Source organism: Vanellus vanellus (genome assembly GCF_965231255.1).
Source record: "Vanellus vanellus genome assembly, chromosome: 5".
Taxonomy (NCBI): Eukaryota; Metazoa; Chordata; class Aves; order Charadriiformes; family Charadriidae; genus Vanellus; species Vanellus vanellus.
The window spans coordinates 62,625,836-62,643,344 of NC_138910.1; the positions used below are offsets into that span (position 1 = coordinate 62,625,836).

General features: G+C 39.8%; 1 protein-coding gene across 1 annotated transcript in view; it reads left to right on the plus strand.

The window, feature by feature from the left end:
* Positions 1-17,509, plus strand: part of ARHGAP29 (Rho GTPase activating protein 29) — a 55,709-nt gene that overhangs the window by 11,940 nt on the left and 26,260 nt on the right. The window contains exon 2 of the mRNA XM_082484108.1: positions 13,724-13,867. Within this exon, the coding sequence (XP_082340234.1) occupies positions 13,724-13,867 (144 nt within the window). The remainder of the gene's footprint in view (positions 1-13,723; positions 13,868-17,509) is intronic.

Sequence of the window (17,509 nt, forward strand, 5' to 3'; positions counted from 1 at the left end):
ATTAGCTTAAAGGCTACTCAATGTTCACAAATTCCTATTGCTGTTTTAGTGTTGATAATGATGTGAATGTATTCTTTAGTAGGATGCTTAAGTTATTTTGTGGTTTGTTTTTTTTTTCTGGGAATCTTTTTATGTTTTCACGCATTGATTGTACATAGGGTACTTTGTTCTAGATGCTACCACAACTATGGAACTAAAAAGTCTGTCCAGAAGTTCTTTGATGCTAATAAGTGGAAAAAAATGTTTACTGGAATCACCAACATGGAGATGCAGAGAAACGGAACAGTATTGGTCAACAAAATGGGCTGTGGTCTCAGCGCACAAGTAGGTTAACTACTACCAGCAGAAGAGCAGTTGAAGGAAGCAGCTTTTTGGAGGGATAGTCAAGTGTGTTTTGTGCTTCATTTGGTAAGGTGCAAATTATCTATGTGAAAGCTTAGTAGCATACGTGAATGGTGATAGTTGAGTGAAGACAGTTTGTGAAGGGCCTTGAGAAAGTGACCATGATAAATAGTTTATACCAGTGGTGAAGAAGGGGAAACTGGCAGTAGGATTAAGATTGCAGAGTAGTCAAATTAAGTGCTCTCTGGTATTCATGTTTAAGACCTTGTGTTAAGAACAAGCAAACAAATTCAGCAAGGTTGGAGAACTCTTTCTAGCTGTAGCTGGCTTTGGCTGATGACCAGACATGAGATTTTAGAGAACGTGGCTGAAAACTTAATTTGGAAAGAAAGCAGAAGGTCTAGAGCGCATAAATAAATCAAATTCTTAGTAACAACAGAAGGTTGCTATACAACATTAAATGCTGCATGCTATTGGATGAAAAATTAAATTAATGGGGCTACTCTTAAAATATGTAGTTGACCAAGTTCTGCTTGTTTCTATTGTAATTTTCATATTCTGTAGCTTTTACTGGCCTGCACATCCTTTGGTTATTTTTTTTAATTTAGCATCGACTGGTTAGAATGACAACTTCAGTGGTACTAGGGGGGAACAGCTGTGTAAATCCAGAACTGTAAAGCAAACAGATTCTGTGGTTTGTCTTTTTCACCTTTCTGTTGCAAGGTATTTGTGAAGAAATACTACTCAATTAAAAATGCATAGTGAGCTTTGCAGTGTGTTACTGTTGTCTTTTTGGGCATGCAAGTGCCAGTGTGACATTGGTTACCTCTATAATGACAGTGTTGTCGTATTTTCTCTTCACATGAAATCATCAAAGATGTTTTGGTGTGAAATATCTGATAGCAAAATGTTATGTTGCAGAGGGGATTGACTGTTCCTGAATCTGGGAAGTGTGAAGATTTTGAAAGTATTTCCCCTTGAGCATTCAAATGGCTCATCACTCTGTCACCTGTGCAAGTTATATAGTCAGGCTTTAATCTCTTGGGTGGTTGTTTCAGCGGGACTTCAATGCTGGAACTTCAAATAATTATGTTGATCAGTTTTCTAGACAACTAAAGGTACTGGCTGCTACTGTAGTGATTTGAATCCCACTTAAAATCTCTGTTGATCTTGTGTAAGTTTTTTCTTTTAATCAACACAACAGAGATGGAATACTATTACATCCTATAGCAGTCCGCAATGGTGTTTAAAAGATCCTTTAAAAGAAATGCACAAAGCAAACCACCTCTTGTTAAACACCATATAATCTCATAATCCTGGCTTTGTTCTTTTGAAAACTAGGTGGGCTAGCAGGAATAAAACAGCTTCTTCACTCAATCAGTGACTTAGGCTAAAAGTGGAAGGAGCAGCCATGTAGAACAAATAGTATTTTTAGACTAAAAGTAAAGTAAGTTAAAGGTTAAGTATTTTTTTTATAATCTCTTGATGTGGGTTAGCAAAGGTTAAATTTATTTTCTTTTGAGTGAATAAAACAAACATTCATACTACTACTTCTCTGTGCTGGTTTGATATGGTAAGATCAACTTTCTGGGGATAGTCTTTCCTTTTCTGACTTGTTCTTTTTGCAGAAATTTATACTGTGCAAGTTGAGTATTACTTCATATGTTTTCAGAACTTGAACCAATATGCAAGGAACGTAGCTGCTTAAAGCATAAAAGTTTTCTCATTTTATTTTAACGGTGTCTTTGGCTACTGTTCAGTCCAGGGACTACTTTACTAAGTTTTAGTGAAATGCTGTTGAATAAAAAATAAATAGCATACTACTAAAAGTATAGTTGCCAATCCTGATGGATATGGCTTTCTAGTGAAATGTAACTGATCAGGCTTATTGCAAATGTATTCATCGTAAAGAATGTAGTCTTACATCCACTTGACAGTTTGCGATTTTAACTTAAGATGTGTACTGAAAGTGCTGAAGCATTATCGTCACCTAGTTTTATTCTTAAAATCCTAGAAGACTTAGAGAAATTATATGAACAGTGTTTAAAATGGCCATGTAGTGTGTTCATTCTCATTTGTCAGAAACAGGTAAATAAGGAAACTCCAGCAATGTTCATTACTAGTTTCTGGTCTTTAAATTTTGGGTTAATGAAAGATTAATGTATTCTAAAGATTAAACTGCATGGCTGAACACATCTAGGTTAGTTGACTGGAATCTCAAGGCTACTAGAATACAAAAGTTGAAGGAATGTGGCATACAGCATATTGAAATAGATTAATGAAAAGCTGCATTGTGGAAGGTTTTTTCCAAAAGACTTCCCCACATACACAAATGGGGAGTTCATCTATGAATTTAAATGTGAAATGAATGTGAAGTAACAACTGTTCTGCTGATGTCAGTTAGCAAACCAACATAATGAAAATATTTAACTGCTTTCAGTGTAGGCAGAATGATAAGGTTTTGATTGCTGTAATGTATTTTGCATGTACAGCATCTATTTGCTTGACTTTCTGAAAAGATTTTTTTTAAGGCATCTTCATTTTTACAGCTTTAAGTTCTTAAAATGAATCTATTCTTGGTTTGACCTATTTGCATAGGCAAGAAGACTTCTTACATAAGCTTTGACTTTTTAGAAGTACAGAACTGGTCCATAATTAAAATGGGGTATGAATGGTAGCCCAGTTTAAAAACAAACAAACAAAACCCACCACAGCTTACAGTAACATCACAGTCTAAATGGATAGACTGATATATTTTGGCCAGTCCGTGACTGCAGATGACAAATCTGAAAGGGCTGGTTGTGTATTTGTGGTAGACAACAAAAGTCCATCATACTGGAAAACTTACCTGGAAGGCTGGGCTGACAGGATAGTTTGTTTTATCCAAGAGCAATTTTTCTGCAAAAACTGTAAACCTGCACTTTTACACCTTTTATTTCAAAAAGTCAAGAGAACTTCCACCCTTAAAGTACAAAAAAACACCTGTAAATACCAGTTGGTTTTTAATTTTAACCTAAATTTTTACAACCTAATCTTAAAATCAGGTTTAGTAGTTTAACAGAAAATAGGCAACTGACTTGCCAAATGTTGAATTCTTTCTTGTATTATAAAAAATAATTTGCATATAATAAATGAAATCAAACATTGCTACTTTCAATATACTATATTCAATAAGCTATTTGTAGGAAACTGCCATGCATTCTCACTGGATTGGATCTGTATATTATTCTTCTCAAAGAAACCTCCCAAACTTTAATGCTTTTATGTCAAATGTAGGGGTTTGGGTTACTATATTTATGCCTGCTTTTCCTCATTCCTTGTCAAATTTCACATTTCCTTAGATTTTCTTCATTGAATTGGTTGCTTGACTGTTTATTTCCATAAAATATCACTTTTGCTGCAATATAATGTGATTAAAACATTGGTTGCAGGGGATTCTGGAGCATATATTGCCAAAGACTGTATGAATTTGGTGTAGTGTCTTTTAATGATGCCATGACAACAAGGGTTGCCATGATACTGATTAACAAAAAAGCTGGGACTGGCTAGCTTGCTATTTTGAAAGCTTCAAGTACGATGTTTCTTGTCATAGGGGTGGGTAGGTAGCTTCTAATTCTGCACCATAGCACAGGGTTGAAATGTGATGACTTCTCTAGTGCCTTTGGCAGCTTCCAGCCTTGTTACAGATTTTACAAGGATAAATTCTTTGAGTTTTATTCCTTACCTTACCTCTTCAGTGCAGCAAGGAAACTATGATATAGTCGCCATCACAGAAACGTGGTGGGAAGACACACACAAGTGGAGTGCTGTAATGGATGGCTACCAACTCTTCAAAAAGGATAGGCAAGGAAGAAGAGGTGGTGGGGTGGCCCTCTATGTTAGGGGCAGTTTCGAATGCCAGGAACTTAACAGTGTGGATGACAACACTGAGTGTGTATGGATAAAAATTAAGGGGAAGGCCAATAAGGCAGACATCGTGATGGGAGTTTGTTATAGACCTCCTAATCAGGATGTAGAAGCCGATGAAGTATTCTACAAGCAGCTGGCAGAGGTCTCACAATCATCTGCCCTTGTTCTTGTGGGGGACTTCAACTTCCCAGACGTCTGCTGGAAATACAATGCAGCAGAGAGGGAACAGTCATGGAGGTTCCTGGAGTGTGTGGAAGACAACTTCCTAACACAGCTGGTGAAGGAACCAACTAGGGGAAGTGCCCTACTGGACCTACTGTTTGTTAACAGAGAAGGTCTTGTGGAGGATGTAAAGGTTGGAGGTCGCCTTGGGCAGAGTGATCACGAAATGATAGAATTTTCAATTCTTGATCATGTAAGGCGGGGAGCCAGCAGAACTGCCACCTTGGATTTCCGAAGGGCAGACTTTAGCCTGTTTAGGAGCATGGTCGAGAGTGTCCCTTGGGAGGCAGTTTTGAAGAGCAAAGGTGCCCAGGAAGGCTGGGCATACTTCAAGCAGGTGCTCTTAAAAGCTCAGGAGAAGGCCATCCCCTTGTCTCGAAAAACGAGCAGACGGGGAAGACGACCAGCCTGGCTAAATAGAGAACTTTGGCTGGACCTCAGGAAAAAAAGAAAAGTTTACATTCTCTGGAAAAGGGGGTTGGCAACTTATGAGGATTATCAAGATATAACAAAGCTATGTAGGGGGAAAATGAGAAGGGCCAAAGCTCAATCAGAACTCAGCTTGGCCACTGCAGTTAAAGACAATAAGAAAAGGTTCTTTGAATATATCAATAGAAAAAGGAAGACTAGGGAAAATGTAGGCCCACTGGTGAATGAGACAGGTGCCCTAGTGGTGGAGGACGCAGAGAAGGCAGAGTTACTGAATGCCTTCTTTTCTTCGGTCTTCACTGCTAAAGCTGTCCCTCATGAATCCCACCCTCTGAAGGCAAAGGGGGAGGTCTGGAGAGTGGAAGATTTTCCCTCAGTTGAGGAGGACCGGGTCAGAGACCACTTGGCCAAGCTGGACATTCACAAGTCCATGGGCCCTGATGGCATGCATCCGCGAGTGCTGAGAGAGCTGGCGGATGTTATTGCTAGACCACTCTCCATCGTCTTTGAACGGTCATGGAGAACAGGAGAGGTGCCTGAGGACTGGAGGAAGGCCGACATCACTCCAATCTTCAAAAAAGGCAAGAAGGAGGACCCAGGGAACTACAGACCGGTTAGTCTCACCTCTGTCCCTGGGAAGGTATTGGAGCGACTCATTCTGGATGTCATCTCCAAACACGTTGAGGAACAGGAAGTTATTGGAAGTGGTCAACATGGATTTACCAAGGGTAAATCGTGCTTGACCAATCTGATAGCTTTCTATGATGTTATAACTGGTTGGCTGGATGAGGGGAAAGTCGTGGATGTCATCTACCTTGACTTTAGCAAGGCTTTTGACACTGTCTCCCATGACATCCTCATTAGGAAGCTGAGGAAGTATGGGCTAGATGAGGTGACAGTGAGGTGGATTGAGAGTTGGCTGCGGGACAGGACTCAGAGGGTTGTGATCAGCGGCACAGAGTCTAGTTGGAGGCCTGTAACCAGCGGTGTCCCCCAGGGGTCAATACTCGGTCCTATTTTGTTTAATATATTCATTAATGACCTGGATGAGGGGACAGAGTGTATCCTCAGCAAGTTTGCTGATGATACCAAACTGGGTGGGGTGGCTGACACCCCAGAGGGCTGTGCTGCCATCCAGCGTGACCTGGACAGGCTGGAGAGCTGGGCAGAGAAGAACCTAATGAGGTTCAACAAAACCAAGTGCAAGGTCCTGCACCTGGGGAGGAAGAATGCTAGGCACCAGTACAGGTTAGGGGCTGACCTGCTGGGAGATAGCTTGGAGGAGAAGGATCTGGGGGTTGTGGTAGACAGTAAATTATCCATGGCCCAGCAATGTGCCCTTGTCGCCAAAAAGGCCAATGGAATCCTGGGCTGCATAGGGAAGAGTGTGGCCAGTAGGTTGAGGGAGGTCATTCTCCCCCTCTACTCGGCACTGGTGAGGCCACAACTGGAATACTGTGTCCAGTTTTGGGCTCCCCAGTTCAAGAGGGACAGGGAACTGCTGGAGCGAGTCCAGCGAAGGGCAACTAAGATGATTAAGGGCTTGGAGCACCTCCCTTATGAGGAAAGGCTGAGAGAGCTGGGACTCTTTAGCCTGGAGAAGAGAAGGCTGAGGGGAGACCTTATTATGGCATACAAGTATCTAAAGGGTGGGTTGAAGGAGGATGGAGCCAGGCTCTTTTCATTGGTTCCAAGTGACAGGACGAGGGGCAATGGGCACAAGTTAGAACACAGGAAGTTCCGTTCAAATACACGGAAACAGTTCTTTATGGTGAGGGTGACAGAGCACTGGAACAGGCTGCCCAGGGAGGTTGTGGAGTCCCCTTCCCTGGAGATTTTCAAGACCCGCCTGGATGCAGTCCTGAGTAATGTGCTCTAGGCAATCCTGCTTTAGCAGGGGAGTTGGACTAGATGATCTCTAGAGGTCCCTTCCAACTCTGATAATTCTGTGATTCTGTGATTTATACAGTCAAATAAAGGAAGAAATATGATAGCAAGACTGCTGTTTTCTCATCACTCCTCAGTTGTGACAACCAACAAATAAAATATCTACACCACCACTAAAGGAAAAAATTGTTCATTTCATATCTGTACAATCGATGAAAATAATGTCTGGCCCATATGTTTATTGCCTTACAAAAGCTTCCTTAAGACTAAACAGCAGTGACATAGCTCAACTTTACTACAGTCAAACCAGGGTGTAAAACATGCTTTCACTGTGTTTGATTAGTTCTTGTATTTTGAGTGTGATAGTGACCTCTGTCAAATCAAACAAGTAGGGCAAGCTGTTAATCATGTTAGAATGGGGCTGATAGGTGGAGGAGGGCAAAAATAAAATGGGTTAATCTGGGGCTGTTTCCCAAACTGCAGATGTAGGAATTAAGTGATTTCCACACAGTTCATTATTGTATGATTGTTTTGCCTGCTTTGTGATGCTCACTGGGAAGTCTCATAGTCTGGATCAGGTTCAGAACTGAGTGCTGACGGTTTTGTAGTATGCAGTACGGACATTGATGAAGGTGACAGCAACTTGATTTTAGTTTCAAGTTGTTTTACGTTGGATCAGCTTCACTACAATGCTGATTCTTTTTTTTTTTTTTCCCTGACCAGGTGGCATAACTACTGATACCATGTGATCCTTCTGTGTAACATAATGGAAACAGGATGTAATTCACCTTGATGCCAAAACTGAGGTTACTAGTAAATAAGAGGTGACAGTCTTTTAGCCAAGATGTTGCTGTTGCAGATTGAAATGTTGGTTACTCAAACTTATTTCTTCTGAAACCTTTCAAGATGGAAAGCGATGAAGAACTGACTGTTCGCATTCCATAAGGTGAAACTTTAATAAAAGGCTCTGGATCCAGATATTCAGATAGTGGGGAAATTGCTTCCCAGTTGGTGTGCTTGTTCTCGTCACCACCCTGCAAGACTATTCTGTCTGACTTCTCCCTTTCTCCTGAAGGAGATTGGGATTTATGCAGAAGATGTGAAGTGGTACTTAAAACCAGAATTGATGCTCTTGTATTTCAGTGGAAGTAAAAGTGGAGCTGAAGTACACACTCCTCAGCTGATCCCAGTAAAGCAGCAATTTACAAAGGGAGTTCTCAAAATGGGGACTAGACATAGAGAGGGTGGTGGTTAGTTTCTGCCACTGGCTGTGGCCTAGCGGCTTTGTACACAACTGGTGTCTAAGCATTCTCATCCAGTTGCATTTATTCATTGCCTTAAACTAGTGGTAACATAGAGTGAGTGAGTTAGTTCATGGTAGATACTTACCCAAAGACAAGGCATTTAATCATGTTCAGGAGAGCAGATGAAGAAGCTATTTGTGCAAAAATACAAGTTGCCTTGTTTATAGTAAGATTTTCGCATCAAGAGAGATGAGGTTATATATATATTCCCCCCGTAGTCAAAAGACTGGTCTGTGTATATAAACTTGTGGCTGTACAGACTATGCGTGGCAGGTTGTTCCACACTGATGTAACATTTCACTGTATGTAACGTTCTTGAAAGCTATTGAATGTGTGAAGGAAATAATCACATCTTTCTACTTGTAAAAAGCTTCTTATGAAAAGCGGGACCTTATTAGGTGAATTGGAATATTTGCACTGAAAATCTCATATGTAATTGGTCTTCAAGAATTTTTCATGGTTGTGTTACTTTTCAGTTGGTTTCTCTAGATAGATGTTGTATCTTTCCTTTTCATCAGTGTGACCAACTTCAGTTCTAAACAAACTTTAAGCCACAGCAAAACAGTAGTTGTATTAGTGGTTCCCCTTCTCTCGTGACTGATGGAAATTAGGTAGTAGAGGGAGAGTCCGCTGCTGTTAGAAAGCGTTGATGTTCTAGGTGACAAAGTAGTAAGAGGAATGGTACGTGCATCTTCTGTATGGGTCTGAACAGCAATGTAGGATATGCAATGGCCATGGAGGGGGAAAAAATGTATGCTAGTCTGTATTTAAACTTGTCCTGGCAAACATTTGTTGAAATAAACAGCTTCAGAAATGTTTTGGCTGACAATAAATCAGGTCAGACAAAAGAATACCAGCCAACTGACACAGCAGTGCCTTTCCCGACTGCATGTATTGTAGCCAGCCCTGACTTGGCAGGGAGGGTGACTGGCGCTGACAAGCTTGATGAGCAAATGCTGTTTTGTTTTGCATGAACAGAATCCATAGCTGTAAGGCTATTATTGCTTGCTAATATTTGCTGAACAAAGGCTTCCTGTTGAGAAATACCTAAAATTAGAAAATAGGTAGCTTATGCTCTTTTTACATTAAAGATAGATGAGTGGTTATAGAATGTGGTGTCCAAAACCATCGAGGAGTGGGATGCTAATGACAAGTGTGCTACTGAGATGGCTTGGCTAGCACTGACAGGCTTCCCAGCTGCTTTGTTATATCATTCTTGTGCATTAGGTTTGTCAGCTTTGAATACACGCGTTCTCACCCTATTCTTCTTTCTCCAGTTTTCTTGAAGAGTATGCTTTTGTGTGGTTGCCTTTACATTTTGGAAGACCTTGTTTTCAGCTAATGTAAACGACAGTTTAAACCCCAATGAAATAAGATTTGCAGATAGGCTATTAATCTCTCTCCAGCCTTTTTCTTTCATTTTTTCCCCATTCTAAAAGCTCTCTTTTTTTCGTTTTGGAGGTAGAGGGTTGACTGATTCTTCCAGGAGATTCCAGGAGACTGTAGTCACCTAAGCAAACAGCTGGACTCATGTGCCCAGAGAGGTCCTCTGCTGCATGATCACCAGCAGCTGCAGTTCTCTGGTCACAAGCACTAACTAGTCTTCTATAGTATTGAAATTTGGGTTAAGCTCAACAAAAATTTTAAACCTGATGTAGCATCCATTGGTGGAAGAATTTCCTGCTTGACTGTATGTAGATAAATGAATGTGTACAGTGAGACAAGGGACAGAAGAAAAATTAAAAGTAAATATCTTTTTTTTTTTTTTATGTCTGCTTAAGTCAGATTGAATTGCTCCAGGAACTTGTTGGAGACACATTTCTTCATGTATTCTTTTCACTATAAACAGCATTTATTTACTCTACTGTTGTTTTGGTCTCTTAGCCATTTTTTGACTCGGTATTACAACTGTGTTTCTATTAATCTGGCATATTTAGATTGGTTTACTACCTGAGGTTTATAAATCTGTCCTGAACAGGAAATATCTGTTTTAGTGTCTGTTTTGGTGAATATCAGTGGCCGAATGGAGTGTAGTTGTGGTTCCTGATGGCTTCTGCCCCCACCCCTCCCCAACCACCACTTGTGTCACAGACCTTTTGTCTTTTGGAGGCACAGAAACAATGTTTCAGATATTTTGTAAACAAATAATACGGTTATGGAATACAAAGAAATCTCTTTTGGGTGTAGCTAGACCTTTGCTTTTGAGAGTACAAATAACTAATCTCATGCTTGACTGCATTATTTTAGTGATGGTGTTCTCCTGGATGGTATGATAAACATCTAATTCAACTCAGCAGTTGTTTTCAACTTGCGTTTCCCTTTGAAGCTTACTGCTTCTGTTTCAGACTTGAAGGGCCTTGTCCCTTAAGTTTTTTCTCTTTGTCTTCTCCCCCTCCCACTTATTTTGCCTTTTTTTCCCCAACTTTGTTGGTCTTGTAAGGTATTATCAAATCTTAATAGTAAGTAACTACATCTGTGTGTCAGAAGACAGGGACGCCTTCATCTTGGCTAGGCAAATGATATGGTTCAGGTCAAATGGCACATTTGTGCAGACCATCTCTAGTCATTTGACCACAATATTCATGCCCTTCATGTGAGGACTGCATATATTCTGGCGAGACAGACAGCAGACGGGGAAGGTTTGTGGCCTATAGCCTTCAAATGCCTCCATAAAAGACTATCTGTCCCGGTCCTGTCAATATAAATCACTAGTCCCACTGAAGTATTATGGAATATTTTTCTCCCTCTGGAGGTTTGTAAGAAGAGGTGAGACACTACCTCCTCCTTAAGTATTTAAAAACTTAAGTCTACATGCTAGACATGTTTCTTAATGAACTAATTGGAATTACCTTTAACTAGCCAATCATATTTTGTGAAAATAACATGTTGCTATAATTTTCAGATAGACTTTGTGTTGCCTGATCTGCTTTGGGTTTGTGGGCATCAGTACAGCTCTGCTGTTTTGCTGTTTCCCCATTGCCTTTCCTTGGAGCTGCCCGGTACTCCCAACAGCATTTATTCTTGCATTGATGGAATACAATTGAGGCTTTGATGGATTAGCGCCCAAAGGGACCATGAAAACTATCTGGTTTCATTTTGACAGCTATAGAATTTCTCCAAGTGTTAGAAGGTGGCAATGGCCATGCTGGCTCAGACTAAAGCTGTGTCTAACCCAGTGTCTGAGGTCCAGTGACTGGCAAAAGTGAATAGCTAGAGAAAAATAGAAGTGGTAAGTTGGACGTATCCTCTGAACTCTTTCTGCTTAGGGAAGTTCTTGAGCTGTTCCAGGTTACATTGTTTGTTTTAGGACAAAACTTAGTGGTTCAGTAGACTAAAGAATGGAGTAATTGAGTTGAAAGTGGTTGAGGAGGCAGGTTCAAAAGGAATTAAATGAATTCAAAGACAGCAGGTCTGTAAGCAGTTACTGAAGTGCATAGGAACAACTGTGGTGCAGCAGTTGTGGGTGTTGAGGGACTGGACTGCAGAAAGCAGTGAGTCTTGTTTAGTCTCCTAAACAGCATCACCCACTGCTGTGTAAGGCATGGGCTAGCTGGACCCATGCATGGCCTGACCTGGTGAAGCATTTATTGTCTCATTAGTAACCCACAGGATAACTTGGAAGAGCTAGTCCCGTCTCGCCTTGTTTCCTTGTAACTACTTGTCAAGGCTGTGTTTTGGCAAGAAATTCCAATTCTGTTTTGAATGTGGCTCCTGCTTGCTCTGTTTAATTATCTGAAGTGTGTTATATTTCATATAACTGAAAGCCATTGGCAAGCAATTGATTCTACTCACTATTTTCATGCCTTTCATGATGTTCTAGTATTCCTTCATATCCCCTATGAATCATCTCTTATCCAAGGTTCCAGCTTCCACTATTGTTGCTTGCATGGAAACTGCTTCAAGCCTGGATTGTTTTCCCCATTAAGTTGCATACTCTTAGCTAATATAGTATGCCTTTAGATCAATGTGTGTTTGTCATAAACTACCTCTGCTACTAATGTGTATGAACTGAATCATAGACACATACAGTAGCAGCCTCTTGACCTTTGCCTTTGCTGTGAGTCCTCAGTTAAAAACCATTGTGTATACATGTAAATGACAATAAAGCCACAACTATGTATCTTTAATAAATTACGTAAAGCTTTCTTAACTTACTGCTGTGCAAGATGCGTTTTCCTAGACTTATGTGTGTCCTGTTGAGGATACAGAGCTTCCTACTCCCCTCCAGCAGGAAAAAACACACTAAGGGCCAGTGAATGGTAGATAAAGTTTTTGCCTTAGTCCACTTCCTCAGCCAAGGTTTTTCCTTTGACCATGTATAAGCTAGTCTGAGTTGAAAGAAATCTCCTGATATTTGACATCTGGGGAGATAAAACCTGAAGCACAGGGGTCTGTAGAAGGCTTGCTTTTGCACTTGATCCAATTGCATGTAATTTGTATGGAGTCCCTGGACCTACCTACCTGACAGTAGTGATATACTGTATTGACATGTCATGCTGTACTTTGTTGATTCCTCAGAAAAATTTAGGTGCCTCTAGCCTAAATATAATGTTTGGTAACCAGATCAAAATGGCTGAGATTTGAAACTGTTTCTGAGTAACTCTGGATCAATTTGCACTGTACTGTAATTGTCTGTACTGACCTGTTTGTAATCATGGCCATAGACAACACAGAATTGCCGTTCCTTTTTGCTTGCTGGGGAAGTGAGTCAGCTTGTATTAGATCCTCTTTTTCTTTTTCATAAGCTAGACTTTCCTGAATTTGAAAGCTTTTTACCACAACTTGCAACGCAGCACTTTAGTGCATGTGAAACTTTAATTCCGTGCACCAGCACCTCTTCTGTAACAGAACGGAAGAGCTTGTGGTTTAACCTGTGCCATGTATGCAACAAGAACTATTTTTTAAAAAAAAAAATAATGTGGGGCGGGGGGGGGGGGGATTTAGGGTTGCATAGCAAGAGGCATATGCTGTAAAAATCATCACCCTGTATGTGTGCTTGTTTGATAATTTTTCTGATTAGGCCTAATGCCACAAAATAATTTAGGCAGTCAGCTTCTTTATCAAGACTGACATGCTCAAAGACAGACCTTTGTAGATCTAGGTTTATATACCAGAGGTGCTTAAGATTTGACTGACACTGAAGTTGAAAGCTAGCCAACATTTGCTAAAAATCTTTGTTTAATTCTATGAATGTACAGAAATGGTGTTGAATTTGTATCAGGTGAAGAAATGTTTAATGAGCAATACAAATCTGCTTTTGTTGATACTCTTTTTTTGAATATATGTAATTATCAAAATGGTGGTTGATGAAATGACATAAGAAAAGGAGGATGGTTTAATTCAGAAACCTCAGGGTATTGGTATAGGGTCCCCCCCTTTTATTTTTAAAAAAAGTGTACTTGTTTGATTCTTTCGGAGAAATGGGTTTATATGTAAACGACATGCAACATTGCAAGTAAACTGTTGGCAAATCCTAGTGTAACTATTTTTTAACAATTGCTTTGTTCTAAGCAGGCCCAGTTTCCATGTGGCCTAGATTTCAGTGCAGCTGAATACCAGCAAAGTGGTTTGTAATGTGATTGGGAATTAATTCACTGTTTTAATGTAGTTTCTCCTTTACTTTTTTTCAGAAAATCAAGACAGCCTGCATCAGGCAGTACACGAACGCCTGGGGGAGTTGCTACGTGTTTTAAAAGCAGTGATAAATAAACATCAGACTCTAAACTCAGTTGATATTCTTAGTGCTGCGGGAACAGTTATTGCAAAAGTAAAAGGTAAGGTATTACTACCCTTGATGTTTTTGGAAAATTGTAATTAGTGACTTGATTGACTCTGGCTTGGAGTTATAGATAGGATTTTATGTATACAGAAGAAACAGGGTGGTTTATTTGATAGTAATGTTAACACTTGTTTAAAAATACGTCCTCTAAGTGAAAAGTAATATTAAAATAGCTTGTTCTCCTGTTGATGTAATAAAATTCTGCTTGTAGGAAGCTAGCTGCAAACCCACACCGAATTCCAAAAGCACAAGCCTTTGATCTTGAGCTTTTCTTTCCCTGCATATCACAGAATGATAAACCTTGCATTTATCCACTTAAAAATTTGACGAAAATCTTTGCTTAATTCTATGAATTTGTAGGGATGGTGTTTTATTTATATCATGTGAATAAATATGTAAATGAGCAATCCAAATCTGAATGGTCTAACACTTATTTATGTATTCCACAAAGAGATCATAAGCATGGTAAAGGTGTCAACAGCAACAAAAAAGCCTTGCAGGCTTTTATGTTAATACTTTCTATTTCTGACCTTAGCTGCTGCAGTTTTGTATGTGTCGGATGAATGCAAATGGTGAAGAACTCACTCCAGCCCTGCAAACGACAGCTGTTTCTTCTCTGTGTAGCCTTTGACTCCAGCTCTCCCTACTCTGGACTAAGTCCAGTATATTACTGTGGAACCAGTACAGTTTCTTCCATGTGGCTTGGAGAATGCCTTGAGTAGGGTTAAATCTCCACCTCTTGCCTGTGTTAAATCATGTGGAACATCCTCCTTCAGAGACGTATAATATAGTTTTTCTCTTTGTTCTAGGGTTTTCCCCTTGTTTCCTAATTATCTTAGTATGAACATACACTACTGACTCAATAAAGTAGGAGTATCAGTTAAAATGCCAATGTGTTTAGTTGCCTGGTTCTTATCTCGGATTCTTCCAAGCTTTGTATAGACTCTTGCTATTGATATATAGCTTTGGCAGTTTGTTTGATCTTGGCAGGTACTAGCCAGCCCACTTTACACTTTCTTCCTGCTACATGCAGTTTCCTATAAATCTGTCCCTGGTATTTGAAATAATCACAGGATTATAACTCTTCAACTTCTGAACTTGCTTTAGAATTGTACATAACGGTAGAGATGCAGAGGGTATCCCTGAGAGGTTGCGGTTTGACTTGTTAATCTCAGGAAGAGTTAAGTATGCATGTACAATGATAATCAGATATTTACCCATGAGAACAGGTTAAATGTTGAGTGAATGCAATTCAAATCCGCCTTAGACAAGCTGTTTCCATGCTTAAGTTATATAATAAGGTTACTGTGTGTCTTCCACTCCCCCCACCCTAACGTCAGTGGACACAGAATAATGTTCAACTGCTCTTTCTTTAAGATACGTTGAGGAGAACTGACTGTATGCAAATAAATTACATCAACATGTGCTAAATCATGTTTCCAAAAATTATTGCAATAATACTTATCCTCTCTGGACTACATAGTTTATCAAGGTTGTTCTTGAATATGCAATGCCCCAAACTGATTGCTGTCTAGACTGTCCAAGTTTACTATTGCAGAGTAAAGCAGTAGAATTACTTTCCTTGTCTCACATGGTAACATTGTTGATTGATTCCATAATTATGTTGGCTGTTTTGTCAATTTTTGTGTTCGATTTAACGTCCATAAGTCCAAGGTCACTTTCTGTAATTCTAGGGCTGAACTGGTTTTCCAGATCTAGATTTATGTGTTCTCCCTCCTACCCTTCTACTTCTGAAGCGGAGAATTAAGCACTTTGTTGGATTACATAATCCATTCGTTCAGAGTATTTCCAGCCTTCTGAATTTGATGCCGTACATTGGTGATTTTTCTCATTTTTGGTGCACACTGTTCCATCATACACTTTCAATAGCACTGAACCCTGGGCAGATGCATTGGCATTTCATACATTTTCCTATATTCATCTGTTTCTGCTGGTTTGATGAGTAACTGTTCTTTGAATTGTTACTTAGGATTCGTTCATTTCTCTTGATAGTGAGCAGAAGAAATAAGTACTAAGCCTTTTTTTGCCAATACACTTATTCAAAAATACTTTTTAGCTTTTTCCCTTGGTACAGATTTTAGTTCATATAATTAATATGTTTGCGCTAACTACTAAAATTTTGCATGTACTGTAGTGTTTATAACTGTTAATATGTTGAATTTAGCTACGGTCAGGGAGGGACTGTGTTATTTTCTATATGGAAAGAAAAACTACTGTTAGGAAAGCACTGTGCGTGTTGTATAATTACAGAATTTTGAAAGTAACTCCACTCTTTCTATTGTTATAAGAATTCCACTTGAAACAAAAGCAGTACAGTCACATCTTCCAGTTTTCTGTCAAATGTGTTCAAGTGGGTCAAGTTGTAAGACCGTACTCTAGGTACATCTGAAAAGTCTGTATTCAGCCATAGCTCACTTGAACTATTTTAAATATGACCTTGTATGATGAGAAACCTCTCAAAAAAGGCATGAAAGGACTTGATTTGTTATGGTAACAGTCTTTGTCCTTGAGCTGGAACTGAGCTTTGACTTTTTTCTACCTCTTGGTTACGTTACTCTGAATAATTTTCTCACTGGCAACGGTTTGACAGTACTGAAAATCTACCTTTAGGACTCCTGCAGCAGGATCCAAAGTACAGTGATGATGTGGTGCACAGTGCTGATCTGATACAGATGTGTTCTTCCAGCTTGAATAAGTAGATAGTGTTTTCTGAATAAATGAAAGATTATGGCATACAAATGCTGTTTATAGCATTCTCACTAATTTCTCATTAAGTTATTCATCTGTCTCCTAAGCAACATACGTTCTGGACCTAGAACAGAGAGGCTGCCGTAAAGCGACTGGTGGTTCTTTGGCTAAAGCAAACAGACTTGCTCTATGGTGAATCGTTGTTCTTGTGATCCAGCACTGTGTGACTTGGCCTTGCAGAGTTCCCAAGTTAATTATAAGGGAAGGGAGCTCCACGTCACACTAAAAAGAGTGGTCTGGATCATTCATGCCTCAATATTTGTAGACTTTGATACAAACAAGCATTTTGATATGAAGACTTTAGTGTAGCACCTATTGCTTTTTGCTCAGTGATGTATTGTATTCCTCATGTCTGGAGATGGAAACGGGGAGTTACAGGGCTTTGGCTCTTTCAGACTGGTACTTTGGTCCTACTTCTCTGAGAACAGTAAAAGCTTGGCTGTATGAAAACAGCCTACCTCCCCCCAGCATAACCTGTGGTAAATGTGAAGGCAGTTTGTCTTAGCACCTGTTTGATTTTTTTACAGCTGTTTTTTGTGTGAGGGTCATACTGCTTCCGTGTCTGTATTTGAACTGAAGTGTATGACTGCTGGAACTGAGGAAGCTGCAGTAAAAACACAGCACGTTGTGGTGAATTGTAAGCATATCAGACCTCAAGTTTTTGCTTACAGTGGTCTGTCAGGAACACATGCATTTGCAGGTTTTCAGCTGTGGTTATTTCACTAGAAGTAATGTAACGTTTGAATAAACAGGAAGCTACAAGAATGTGAGGAGCTGGTAGGACAGAACCAGTATCCTTTTTCCTCTGTCTTCCCAGGCTGTGTTAATGTGACATTATGAAAGAAGTTCATCTGACTCATCTGTTTCT